Source organism: Aquila chrysaetos, chromosome 5, assembly GCF_900496995.4.
Source record: "Aquila chrysaetos chrysaetos chromosome 5, bAquChr1.4, whole genome shotgun sequence".
Taxonomy (NCBI): Eukaryota; Metazoa; Chordata; class Aves; order Accipitriformes; family Accipitridae; genus Aquila; species Aquila chrysaetos.
Window position 1 is genome coordinate 57,046,752 of NC_044008.1, and position 14,874 is coordinate 57,061,625.

The 14,874-nt window shown below is 39.7% G+C and overlaps 1 protein-coding gene across 3 annotated transcripts in view; it reads right to left on the reverse strand.

Annotated features, from left to right (window-relative positions):
• Window positions 1-7,471: 7,471 nt before the first annotated feature.
• LOC115341185 (protein FAM169B) overlaps window positions 7,472-14,874 on the reverse strand; it is a 41,890-nt gene continuing 34,487 nt past the window's right edge. For 2 of the 3 annotated variants that reach the window (XM_030013688.2, XM_030013692.1), the window contains exons 7-9: window positions 12,968-13,096; window positions 8,879-8,976; window positions 7,472-7,860 (exon numbers count right to left, since the gene is read on the reverse strand). In XM_030013688.2, the coding sequence (XP_029869548.1) occupies window positions 7,639-7,860; window positions 8,879-8,976; window positions 12,968-13,096 (449 nt within the window). In that variant the 3' untranslated portion in view covers window positions 7,472-7,638. The remainder of the gene's footprint in view (window positions 7,861-8,878; window positions 8,977-12,967; window positions 13,097-14,874) is intronic. The other variant, XM_030013690.2, reaches the window with a different exon arrangement.

Sequence of the window (14,874 nt, forward strand, 5' to 3'; positions counted from 1 at the left end):
TTTCCCATTCCTCTGTAGGACCACAGCACCACTCTGTCAGCTTAGGCCTGTAAGTCAAAAGCCAGGCAAGGACAGAGCACAGCATGGTATATCCATCTGTTGGAAGCCAAAGGCTCTCTGAAGCTCTCAGTCTCAATGAGTAGAAAGACATAAGGTCCCTCCCTCCCATCCCCAGCATGGCAGAGCAATGTGCTTTGCAAACTATTTGACAACTCGCAAGGATACTACCTATCGCAGTGCTAGTGTCTTTGATGCCTTAACTGTTCAGGCAGGACATGCTAAATATCATCTTGCAGAAACTTCTGATGTCTACAGGGAGCAAGACCCCTTCTTGACCTTTTCTCTTGCTATTTTGCTGGTTTTGTTCTGTGCTTCTCAGAGCTGCTCCTCCATTCCAGATGCACAAAAGAGGTCAAACTAGCAGAGGTGGCTTGTGCCAAAGGCTTTGGCTTCTACCAAGAGACACTTTAAAAGGAAGATATTTGTGCTTGTGACATAGAGCAAAGAGGGACAATATGCCTTTCACTCCAATTGATTTACCCACCAACCTTCTACGCAAACAAGGATAAAAGCAGCATTTCAGCCTGTATTACAGCAGATGGGCTCTGCATGCAGCACAAGAGAAATAGCTTTAAAAAAGATTGAACCAGCCCCAAGATCTGGAGAGGATGGGGGAATCAGAAAGCTCTTTTATATCATGAGGCTTGAAGACAGCATTTACCTAAAATGCATCTTAGTTAAGATACTTATCAAAGGCTTGGAGGAGAGGGGACATGCCAAGCAAGGAGAAACTTAGAAAATTAGTCAGCTGAACTAATCTTTTTAGGAAGGGTTTTTCTCTTCTCCCTCCCCACTGCTTGCAGAAAGCTGGGACAGGACTACTGGTTCCAGGTAGGAGGACTGAAGGTATGCTGCACAGCTGTATCTTTTAAAAGCAGCATGAAATTAATGCCCTTAAGCCAAGGCTACTCCTGTTGACCAGAGGGCACACATAGCTCTGAAGGGTTTCTCCTCTCATGGTCACTGGCCTTTAACATACCACAGTCCAGAGAGGCTGAGCTATTAATTTACAAATCAGATGTTGGTGAATGAATACCGACATACCCAAATGTACTCATCATGGTGAATGCAACCTCTGATCTCCTCCCTGAGAATTAAAAAAAAAAAAAAGTTCAACTTAATCTAAGTGTCAGGTGGCTGGGAGAAAAGAATTCTTCCAGATGGAGTTTATTGATCTTCCAAAAATGGAGCCTTCAGTTTAAATTAAAACCAAAAAGATTTCTTCAAAACACCACTACCAAAAAAAAACCCCAACAACCTTCAAGATAGAAAAATTCAATAAAGCAAGGATAAAGTCTAAGACAAATAGAGAAGATCAAACTGGGACTTCACCATCAAGTAGGATTGTAAGAGGAAACAAATTGAAAAGCAGGCTAATTACAAACTTCTAATTTTGTCTCCTGTGTACTTAATTTTTATTGCATGCTCATCTGTAACAAGAAATACATAAAGAAAGCCCTAAGTCAATACCAAGCAACTAACTATAGCAGATGCGTTCTTTGTTCATGCAGTTGAGCAATAAATTTGACAAAACAGAAAGTCTATTTGGACATGTTAATTTTGTCTTTTTCTGCAACATCCTTGATATGCAAATGTTAAGAAGGATCCAGCTAGGTGCTGAAGTTTAGACTGTTCCCTCCCTTCTTCTTCCATAGGGAAAGACACTAAAATGTGGATTTGAACACCCCTAAATTACTCCAAATCAACTGCTGTGTTTTACTGACCTGCCAAGGCTTTCTTTAGGACCATGGGTCACTCAGAATCAATCCTAATTACATCAGCTAGGCATTCAGCTCTAAGGATGTCACTGAGCCTTCGTTTGGACACAGTCAATGCAAAGGTGCCAAGTTAAGTCTGTTTTTCAGACTAATGAGTTCAGACAATTTAGCTGTTTTTTCCTACTTTGGCACCTACTTACAAAGCAGTCTTTTGGATGGCTCACTTCTCCTAATCAAGTAATACAAGTGAAAAGAGGTTATTTAGAAGTGTTTAATTTGTATTTCTAAACCTCTAAAAATTTTTCACAAAAATCATAGCAGAAAGAAGGCATCAGAAGTTTCTATAAGGTGAATTCTAGCAGGTCCTTCAAGAGCAGTCCATGAGTGTCCAAACAGATCCCATAATACATTAATGTCATCAGAGATGGGAGGGAAGGATATTGGCCCAAGTTACTGATGTGATAAACCCTAAGAGTTGCTCAGAGCTCCTACCATTTAGCAGACAGATGTATCATGCCACGCTAATCATGGAGTGAGATATTGCAGGCCTGGAGGACTGGGAAATCACCCCAAAAATAGAGTTAGCATTGGGCTTTCAAAAAGCAAGTGAAAGAACAGAGAATGACTTGCTTTCAAATGTTTGCATTACAATCGTTGATTAGGATGGAGAGCTGTCTTTAATGTACAACTTTATCTTTGCACTGAAGTATTATTTTATCAATTAAACTAAACATCACACATTTCAAAAAATTTAAAAATAAAAATTAGATTAAATTGTCTGCTTGCTTACTCTGCTGTTTTCTCCCTCGGAACAGTCACATATAGAACACAGTAGCAAAGGAAGAAACTTGGCCTTTAGGGCAAATATAGACAATCCTTGCTTTTCTAATGCTGAGAATATTAACAGCATATTACATAGCAGCTGTTATTACACAAAAAAAAAAAGTCAAAGAAAGTCAAAGTAGTACTGTGATGCAAAGTATGTGGTAGACAGAGCAGGGACAGAAATGGAAAATTAGATGCTTAACTTATCTGTCAAACAACTGAGGTAGAATCATTTTGTGCTGGGAAACCATGAAATACAACATGGAAAAGTCCCACCCAGGCTTTCTGATGAGACAAGAGTACAAAGGGGAACAATTTGGGTGCAGTTTACATTTTGTGCTACTCTATGACTTCATCTTGGCTTCACAAATATTTGAAAAAAATCAACCCAGGGCCCACTCGAGACAAACTCCACAGATAAAATGTGACTGAATGGCAAACACAAGACAAGCTTTACCATACCCTCGTCCTCCTTTCTCTGAACTGGTAACCCTTCTCTGAAGAAGTCAAGACAACCAGTGATGTATTTAAATCTTGGGCACCGTCTCAAGCACCCAAGAAACGACGACAATGTTAAGCTATGTAATGGTGCCATCTCGTGGTAACAATAAAGATGACGCTGGATCGGCTACATTTTCAGTAGTACGCTGCAGCCATTGTGGCCATTAAAGTCAACACATTAAGAGATACCTCTTAATTCCTTTGTGCCATTAAGTTTTACAGAGCATGTTCACCATTAAGACATCCGAAAGCACAAAAGAATCCCGTGATTATTTACAACCACAGGTCATAGCAGCCGGGAAATGCTAACCCGTAACGGTCAGTGTGATTGTAACTGGAACTGGGTCTCTGATGATGTTCAGGCTTCTAAGAGGAATTTGAAAAATTGAAAATCTCTCTGAAAGGACAAGAAGAATGAATCAAGGTCAGGAAAATCTGCCTCACAGAGACAGATCCAAAAAACAGTGCTGTTCACTGATGTCATGACGGACCACAAGGTATCCATCCCCACATTGAAAGAACCTTGATAGTACCAGAGCCATAGCTCAGCATTAAACAGAAAAGCAAAACCCATCATAGGAGACTAAAACAAAATGAATTCAGACTAAAAAAAAAGGGTGCACTTGTAAACACAGAACTTTAGAACAACTTGCCAATGAATGTGGCAGATTTCCCACTGCCCAACATCTGAAAGTCAAAACTGTCAAATCAAAACAATCTTTCTAAAAAATGGGTTGTTTCAACCAAAACCAATGATTTTTGATACACCAACCATGCATGAAATTGTCTGGCTTACATTATGGGAAACATCATGACAAATTAATGTAATGAAATTTCTAGCCTTAAAATCCATATGTTTACTTGTCTTGAGAGCGATTCAAACACTTTATCTAGTTGGCACACACCCACCCAGATCACTGCTAACACTAATGTTGATATCTAACATCTTACTTGTAGGCCAGACTTAAGTGTCTATGCTTATAAGAACAATAGGTACAAATTTCCTTTCAGCAGGTCTGCCATCTCTCTCACGCACACACACTTGCCTCCTTGTCTCCTAAGCAGAAATACCATTGTGTCAAGCCACAACCACCAGAGTGCAGATTTAGAAAGAGATTAAATCCAAGGGTTTGAAAACTTAACTCCAAAAATTGGAATGCTCTTTCAAGCCTTTGCCAACTTTTCCAGCACTCTGAAACCATCCCACCCTTGAGTAAATGCAGATTTCTTTCAAATAAAAGAACTTCCACTGTGAGAAAAAGATGTTTGTGCTCTTGGGTCTTTTTTTTTTTTTCTATTATGTTCTATTAAGACAGTGAAGATATTGGATCTGTTTCTGCTTCAGACCCTCTTTGGATTCTTGTGATCACACTAAGAAGTGCTTCAGACTGCCAAGAATGAGTTGTAGGTCCCAGCTTCTAAATTAATCAGATACCTTAAAGCACTAATATAACAAAAAAAAACCCCAAACAAACAAAAAAACCCAACACCAAACAAAATCAATATTCAGACTAATTGTTCTGTAAGTCAGCATTTCTGAAATAATATGGAGCAAGCCTGCGTCCTCCTGCAACCTGTAGCCCAGGAGTTTAGTACTGTTAAGTAGGAACTCAGAACTCCTGGCTCTGGTCCTTTACTGGATATAGATCATGGGCAAATGTCTGTATCCTCTTATTCTACTGTTTCTGCTTGCTGTGTTTCATTTGCCAGGCAGGGCAGATGAACTGAATGTAGAACATCCCTAATTGTTACACGTTTGTATTAGAAGGATGACGTGATCACTTTCTTTAGAAAGTACCAAGCCATCTGCCAACAACACCTCATCAAATGCACCTTTGCTTACTTCTATAATATGCCCAGTTGCCATCATGAGCTTTTTTGATGAAAAAGCGTTACACAGAAAATGAAAAGCTGAACATAATCAAGGAAGACAATTCTTACACAGAGGAAAGAAGCAACTTTTCTGTGAGAACAGCCAGTAAAGTGGCTGTTAATGCAGCCAGTGGCTCACTGGATAATAGAGAGTGAAATAAAAATTCAGTTCAGGGATACTGAAAAATTGTTGTTTTTTCCTCTGACTCAAAGTGTCCCCAGATATAGAATGAATTTAATCAAATTAGGTGTCTGCTCATTCCACACACAGTACCTTATGCATGTTCTTTATTCTAATACAAATTCATGTAGAGTTTCCTCAGGCCTTCTTAAATAAAATTTTGTTGAAAGACTTAAATCAGATTAAACTTCTTAATAGTCCCCACTTGCTGGAACAACTCCAGTTTACCTTATGCTGACAATTATAATATAGGTTGTTATATGCAAATTAGACATGAGGCTAGTTTGCTAGGCTACTGCAACTCCAGCATCAGCTTTCATGAAGAGAGATATAATAATTTTCTGTCATAATTAGGAGCAACGGGTATTGCAACTCTTCACAAATATTGGATTTTTTAAAAAAAGGTATGTATTTAACCATAGATTAAGTAAGAATATAGGCTGCTGCACAGGAGGACGCACGGTTTCTAGCAGCCTTTATAGCATGCCCTCTGCGACTTGACGAATCAACAACCTGAAGATCAACTGATTATAAAGTTAGTCCTAAATGCATTCTCTTTGAGACAAGAGAACCATAGCAACATGATTAAGGCTGGCCCGCAATTCAGTGTTTTAATCCTCTTGGCAAAAACTTGTAAGTTCTAATTATAGATTTTTTTTTTTTAATTTTTTTTTTTTTAAAGAGATGCCTAGAAAGGTCTGATTTTGATATGTCTCAGGCATATAGTTTACTGAGCAGCTCAACCGGGGAGGAGTTACTTGGATATGTGAATAAATGCTATGTTAAATCATGACCTTAAATAAAAACAGGGTGTCCTAGTTTCAGCTGGGATAGAGTTAACTGTCTTCCTAGTAGCTGGTATGGTGCTATGTTTTGAGTTCAGTATGAGAAGAATGTTGGTAACACTGATGTTTTCAGTTGCTGCTAAGTAGTGTTTAGTCTAAAGTCAAGGATTTTTCAGCTTCTCATGCCCAGCCAGTGAGAAAGCTGGAGGGGCACAAGAAGTTGGCACAGGACACAGCCAGGGCACCTGACCCAAACTGACCAACAGAGTATTCCATACCATATGACGTCCCATCTAGTATAGGAACTGGGAAGTGGGGGCGGGGAATCGCCGCTCGGGGACTAGCTGGGTGCCAGTCGGCGGGTGGTGAGCAATTGCACTGAGCATCATTTGTACATTCCAATCCTTTCATTATTGCTGTTGTCATTTTATTAGTGTTATCATTATCATTATTTGTTTCTTCTTTTCTGTTCTATTAAACTGTTCTTATCTCAACCCGTGGGTTTTGCTTCTTTTTCCTGATTTTCTCTCCCATCCCACTGGGTGGGGGGGAAGTGAGTGAGCGGCTGCGTGGTGCTTAGTTGCTGGCTGGGGTTAAACCACGACACAGGGTAACAGGACTATGTGTGAGAAATTATGCTGTACAGGGGGAAAAATACACATCCCTACAGTGTACCTACAGTGCCTGCCTATAGAACTGTCTCCCTGGAAATGCTGGATTAGTTTTTGGAAAGAAACAGCTAACTCTCCTTGTTCCAAGGCACCCACATAAAAATTACAGGCTGCTGGATCTATTCAGGTTCATCAAGACCCTACTGCTGTTCACCACCGAGCCTACCTCTTTGCAAAGCCTTCTGCCACTGGACTAAAGACCTGATCCTTAAGAGTTTCACCTGTAATCATTAATACAACATTCAAGCTTTAGAAATTCCCCACTAAAAAAAAAAAATTCTAATACATAACCAGCTTGTAGTGAAAGAACAAAATTTCTTTACCAAAAGCCATAACATAATTCCAAGTTAATCAAATGCAAAACATTAGGAAAAAGCCTACAGGAAACAAAACATGCAATATGTAATGTACACAAAGTTCAACACCCTGAACTCACACATAGCATGATCACAGTGCCTGAATTTAAAGGCAGTTTAAGGCCTTTAGCTGGCTCACTCTTCTTCCCTGTACCAAACTTCTTCTGCATTAATGGAGTTTGTATGCCATCCTGTCCACCACAGGGTTTAAGGCAGATTTTTCTGCTAGAAAAGCTCAAATGAAAGCAATTCAAGATCAATTGTTTGCTTTGAAAGGAAGGTTACAGCTGTCATTCTGATACCAATGTGTGTTGTGGTATCTCTCGTCCATAATTCAGGATGTGGTTTCCATAGAAATATCTTCTTACATCAGTATCTACAAGCCCTCCAATTATTCCCTTTTGGTCACCTCATGCAATTCAATAAAATCTTTTCAGAGCAGGGAAATAACTAGGCTCAACTACTACTTAATTACTTGGTGAGAAGAAAACGAAAAGGACAATTAGCAAACAAAAGCTTTATTTAAAACAAAACACAAGATGGAGAACATGTGTCTTGCAAAAAAAATTGTATCTTACCTGAAGAAATCTCTCCAGCGTTACAAATTATGAACAGTCAATTACAATTTTTAAGACCATACTGAGATTTTGCTGATTTTTGAAAATGCAATCATGGTATAATTCTAAATTGTTTGGTTGCCTTGTCTCCAACTAAGCCCCCAGGGCCCGCTCTTTTTCTGAATCCTTTGCATTGCTGAGTATTGCTTGCACCTTGTTCTAAGTCCTCTTGTTCAGGACCCTGTGAGTTTAGAGTCCCTGCTGGTGCTGTGTCATCTTTTTTTTCTGTGTCACCTCCTGCCACTTTCCCAACACCAGGAATATATTCAATGCTCTGAAATTAGAACCAAGACAGAGGGAACACCAAATTATACACAAACAACATCAACAGTGACTTGATCCTAATACAAAATGCCTCTGTCAACCAAGACCACCATAAACGTGCAAGGCAAGAAACTTAGCTGCATTGTTTGTATAGAACAGCTTCATTCCTGCTGCTCTGCCTGAGTTCCCAGAAGTGTCAGCACAAAGAAAACTGGGAGTACACAGAGCCTTGATCTGGCTGGGTGGGCTATGAAGCCATGACCACAGCACATAACGCAAGAGCGTGGACCACAGGGGCCAGTGCTGTCATAGCTCCCCCAGGAGACCCACGTCTGAAGAAAACAAACTGATTTAATTGTGCAGCAACCAAAATGTGCTGGGGAAACAACCCCTACAGCTCTTTGTTTTGCTTCCACTCGTCTCTCCTTTTTCTTTATTACTTGAAAAAGCTTCATTACTCTGATTTGTTTTCTCAAATACATGTACCCCTAAATAGATTCAGGCTTCGTTCAAACCTCTCAGCTTGTTTTAGGCCTTCATCCTGCAAAAAGCTAAGCACAGTCAGATCTGCAGCTCAGTAGTGGGATAAAATAATTAGGACAGTAAAGAGCTTGGCTTACTCATTCTAAAGGTGTCACACTCAAGCCCATGTATAGGCACAGGAAAAATCACAGTTCAGTTCAGAAAGCCATTGCATATGCCAACCTTGACATTTCCTGTATGCCAGCTTAGTTACACTTCCCTTATCTCAGTAAGGATCAAACTAAAACATTTAGCGAAAACTATCCTGTAGTCTTTAGCCTCTCAAACTACAAGAGCTTTCTAAATTAGCTATATGAATCAATTATATGTGTACATATATATATTATACAGCTATGATTACCCACATAAACCTATGGGTCAGGAGTAAAAAAACACCCATAGTTGTCTGTGATGGTCTCTCATATTTAAACCTCACTACTTCACTTAAAGCGGAAAAGGCCACCAATGAAAAAGAAAGTCATAAAATAGCAAATTAGTCACTGTACCTCATTCATCTGGTCCACATCTGATTGTCTGGGTTTACCGGTTTGAGCATTTTCTATGTGAGAGCCCACTTCAGCCTCTGGAGGAATGGGGTGAATAGTTTTGCCCCAGAAAGAGATTAAAAAGGAAAAAATGTTAGCAGACTTCCATGGCAATTTTCATTTAAAAAACACACCAGAAAAAGCCACCTGAATGTTACCTTCAACCCTCTTGCCTTGCTTTGTCAATTAACCAAACCAGGGAGCCCGACGACACTACCACAAAAGACCAAGGTCAACAACTGTACTAGAAACAAAATGTCTCTGGGTCTTTCTTAGCTTGAAAGCTCTGCTAAATAGATAATCCATTCATCTCTTACACCCAGAAAACCTATATCCCTTCCTCCCTTTCAGAAAATGCAGATACTCTGATCAATTCAGATAAAGGATTATAAGCAATCATTTGAAATTGATTTTAACTCTTGCTCAGTCTGCTTATTTTTTGCATTATCTTCACATTTACATGCTTTATGTATATTACTAAACTACTTCAAAAACAGCTCATTTCACTGCCTGGTAGATTTAGCAACTAGGACCAAATCATACTAAATGATTTCTGTTCCTCCAGTCAGCCCCAGAAGAGAAATGTCCCTGTGTTCCTGTTACTGAGACAATTTGTTGTAAATAAATCTCTCCATTTTTGAAACAATAGGAATTAATTCAGAATGAATGATTGCAGCTATGTGTGACAACATGCTAGAGAGCTTTATTTTTATAGATATATGTATACATGCAGACAGAAATATATATGTCTACGTATCTGTGCACATCCAAACTGAAGTATCAGTTGCAGTAAACGCAGTGCTGCAGTTTACCCGTACTGCCACTAGATGCCACAACATAACCTTGCAAAATTCAAAATTCTGGCCTCAGGGTTATAGAAACCTTTTTCAGAATATCTGTGATTGCAGAATTCTTACAACAACATTAATAGTATTCAATCCTGAGTGCTGGGGGGGGGGGGGGGGGGGAATGTAATACGAGCATAATTTTCAATTTTTCTTCTCAATAATTTTGTTCCAAAATATAGCATTGCAAATGTCGATGGGGATCTAAGAAATCAGAGGAGAATAAGACTTGTCTATTTTCATAGTTGTTGCCATAGATCCAGATTGGAGCTGACAATATTGAATTACATTGTGTTTTGCTTTCTACATAACAGAGCAAGTAGGAATGAAGCACTGTGTTCCCAAGTGACGCCCTAAAGATAGAATCATAGAATCATAGAATAGTTTGGGTTGGAAGGGACCTTTAAAGGTCATCTAGTCCAACCCCCCTGCAATGACCAGGGACATCTTCAGCTAGATCAGGTTTCTCCAAGCCCCGTCCAACCTGACCTCGAATGTTTGCAGGGATGGTGCATCTACCACCTCTCCGGACAACCTGTTCCAGTGTTTCACCACCCTCATTGTAAAAAATTCCTTCCTTATATCCAGTCTAAATCTACCCTCTTTTAGTTTAAAACCATTACTCCTTATCCTATCACAACAGGCCCTGCTAAAAAGTTTGTCCCCATCTTTCTTATAGGCCCCCTTTAAGCACTGAAAAGCTGCAATGAGGTGTCCCCAAAGCCTTCTCTCCTCCAGGTTGAACAACCCCAACTCTTTCAACCTTTCTTCATAGCAGAGGTGTTCTCTGATCATTTTTGTGGCCCTCCTCTGGACCCAATCCAACAGGTCTAGGTCTTTCCTGTGCCAAGGGCTCCAGAGCTGAATGCAGTACTGCACGTGGGGCCTCACCAGAGCAGAGTAGAGGGGCAGAATCACCTCCCTCATCCTGCTGGCCACACTTCTTTTGATGCAGCCCAGGATATGGTTGGCTTTCTGGGCTGTGAGTGCACATTGCTGGGTCATGTCCAGCTTTTCATCCACCAGTACCCCCAAGTCCTTCTCAGCAGGGTGGCTCTGAATCCCTTCACCCCCCAGCCTGTATTGATACCAGGGATTGCCCCAACCCAGGTGCAGAACCTTGCACTTGGCCTTATTGGACCTCATGAGGTTCACATGGGCCCACTTTTTGAGCTTGTCCACGTCCCCCTGGATGGCATCTCATCCCTCAGGTGTGTCAACCACACCACTTAGCTTGGTATCATCTGCAAATTTGCAGAAAATCCAAATGATTGTGTGTGTATGGAACACATAAGTGTACAACTCCAGTGGTTTCCATTCTATGCCACATCATTTTCCTCTCTGTGTCCCTATACAACAACTCTGGAAACACAAGCTTCTATTTATGTGTATGGTAAGCAGCACACTAGGTCAGATGATAAAGGATTCTTGCACTCAGAAAATGTTTCTGCTTTATCTACTCTTAACAGATAGCATGAACCCGTGGAAAATTCTCTTGCTATTTCCTCACCAGCTATCAGACAGAGCTATGCAGGAGTAATGCTGCCTTTAGGACAAAGCAAAACCAGGGAAACTCTCCCCTAGTTTTAGCAGGCATTATCTGTCCTGCACTCTCCCTTGGTATTTCCCTGGGTGCATAATATGCACAGTACTGGGATAATACAAGCACAAGAAGCACACAAGTAGGTTTCATATGTAAAACAGACATAATAAATGTATTACACACTGGTTTAAATACTGTTTTTATAGTGGGTTGATTTTCCACTGACGATGGATGAAATAAAGCCTGTTCAGCATATTCGGTGTAAAAGAAAGTGATGCCCGGTGAGCTGTGCACCAGAGTGGAGAATATAATTTAAAAAGCAGATTTTTATTATACATTTTAGTGCCAAATTCACTTGCTTCTGCTTACTTCCACTATAAAGATCACATTGCAATTCACAATCCATATAAATATATATAAACACACACACCCCCATTTCTGGTTTATACTTTCCCTCCTTCCTCTTCTTCTAGATACGAGATATCTCATTTACGTGCAGAACTGGCCAAGGCAGTTCCCAGGCCTCATGTGTATTTTTTACTGACAGCAACTCTCGTGGAATTAAATTTACCCATGTTTTGGGTTGTTTCTCTTCCTTTGTTTGTTTTTGTAGAAGATGGCAAAAAGAAGAAAAAAGAAAGTATACTCTCCTCCAGCATACACTTTCTGTTTGCTGATCTGGTCACAGTTCCCTTCAATTGCCATTAATAAACTGAACTTAGCAAGATGGATTAAAGGAAAGAGCAACACCAGTTTTTGTTGGTTTAAAGCGTGAGGAACATAAATATAATGGCTTCAGAGAGAAACCCAGCCTAGGGCTAAATTCTGACTTAACTCTCCCGTGGGGTGCTCCAGACAAGATGAAATGCAATGTCTCAACTGAAGGTCCCCAAGCCAATAGAAAGCAGGATAGATGTGGGATGGCATGGGAGCAATTTGCTCTGCAGCACTCCCTGCTGCACTTCCAGGAAGAGACAATGTGTGTGTCCTTTTGGAACTTAATGCTTATCACAGCTTGTGTGCCTGCAGCAGAGGGACCTGTCTGGACACTCAAGCCAGCTGAACAGATTACATCAACAAGATTCCTGTATGAACTGTCAAAAGGTTTCCTACTCTGTTGCTATCTTTTGTGAAGTAGGCAGAAAATGCTCCCAGCAAGAAGGATTTACCCTGTAGGAGGGGTACTCTGAATCTTCCAAAAGCCATAGTGAAAATGTTTGTTTTCATCCAAGAATGGTATTGGCAGCAATTTGAAGGTAATTAAACACATTGCCCATTGGCCATTCAAATTTCTTCTTTGTAATAATTTCAAAGAGAAAACCCCTCTCTATAACTCAGACATCGCGTTGCGCAACAAGAATTTTTGGGGCTAACTTCTACCCTGCTGTAAGTGCACTGCAATGGGAGTTACAGCCACTTTATGCCAAGACCGTGCTTTGTTCAGTATCTCTCAGATGCTCTGCAGTTCAATTTCATTACCTCAAAATTTCTAAGAATTGTCCTGTTTACTGGGAAAAGACCAGTGAACTGGACTGCACACTCAGTAGTTTCTGACAAACAACAGAGAAACCACCTATCTGTTATCACAACCTAACCCTTGATTTTATTTCTTATCTTTATATAACTAACATGGCCAAGTTCACACTGTTTATTTTAACTCACTTCCTGAAGGGGATGACTCCATCTGAATTTTTAACCAGATATTCACTCGCTGGCTCCAATCTCCTGGTGCTTCCACCTCCCACAGTCGCTTCTGCTCCTCGGGATTAGTCTGCAAGAATTTCTGACAAACTGAGTAGGAGAAACCAAGGGGTAAAAGCATGAATGAGTGAAAAGTGCAGTGGAAGAGGGAGTGTATTCTATCCCCAACATTCTCTCAGACCTACTTTCATTAGTTCCTTTGGAAATATTTTCTTGTCTCTTCTCATCTTCCTTTTTTTTCTTTTAGCTGGGGGTTTTAGGAAAAGTCTGTGTAGAATGACCTGAACAGTCACAAGTGAATCCTGTCCATCTGCTTCAGTCTAGATTACTTCCTTGTGAGCACAGAAACACAGGACTTGAAATGACTTACTGAGCCACCTTCTTCTGGCACTGCATCACAGAACTATCTCCAGACACTTAGCAGGTTTTACACTAACAGCAGTTTTTTCACCCTCACTACTCTGAAATGAAAGGTGTTTCAGTATCTTCCAGCTTTAACCATTAAGAATGCTACTCTTAATTTCTATTTATAAACAAAACCTTTCTATCAGTTTGTTCTTAGGCCAATACCACCCTCCATTTTACTATTGCTACCCTACACTCCGTTGCTGGAGTTCATTTACTTCTTTGGGTGTGGAAAACAGGAAATAGGAAGAACTAACAGAGGAGTAACAGGGGTACCTGTGTTAGATGTATGGTCGCCTTTAGAAACCATATTCCACAGATTCCCATCACTGTCAATACATACTGAACATTAATATAATTTGGATAAACAATCAAATTTAGGTTTGCATATGTTATCAAAATGAAATCTGTCTTATTTAGAGGTTTCCTTAGGATGTCTGCAGAGCAAAGAGGAGGCATATGTTGTAGGACAAACGGTTCCACAAATTTAAAGGGGATTTTTAAACTTTCCTTAACCACCATTCTATCAGTTCCATCAGCTGTACTAAGACAGCAATCTGTAAACAACAAAATTATTTTCATGCTCTCCTCTGTCCATTGTAGCTCATCATACTACAGAATGGGTAATTTATCTTCAACATTCAGTTGAGTTTAACAATGGGATGTCAAAACAAAAACCCGAATTCTGGTATGTAAACATTTGCCTTACAGTAATGAGCAGATTGATGTCATTAATTTTATTGAAGGATATCCAAACTAAATTAATCATTTCAATAAATGCTACTGAAAATAACACATATACCAAAATAGAGATATCTGCTAAATGGCTTTTTACTTGCTTTTAGGCCTCTATAGCACATTAAATAACATCCTAGTGAAAACTGTGAACATTTAGTACAGAGATTTAGAGTAAAGGGTTGCATTCTTTTGTCAAAGGATGAGATTGTGGTTCCAATAAAATTAAAAACAGGCAGTGACTTCAATATACTCAAAATTTAAATTTACAGCATTAGTATTTTTATAAAAGTAGGACCCAGAAAACCTAATTAGAACATGATACAAGTCAAATTTATTCACTATTACCTCTAAACTTAATTGAGATGAAAGCATAGTCTTGCAATATATCGCTAGCGTTAACACATAAACAATGCAGTTTTCTGATCCATAATGTCTAAACCATTGATGCTTGCCATAGGAAAAATGGATATTATTGGGAGCAGAGAAAGAATGTTGTCAATACTATTCCTTCCTGAATTTAGAAGTAGTGGTACCTCAGAAACTCCTGGGGTACATTTGTATATATTGGGGTATATTTGCATACATTCAACGGCACATATTGACCAAGAGAAAGAACAGATACAGTCAAAATTTTGTTGACACTTATTATGAAATGGCTGTAAAGTCATAAGTGAATAGAAACATCTCCCAAAAAATGACGGGAAAGACTGTATACCATACAGAGA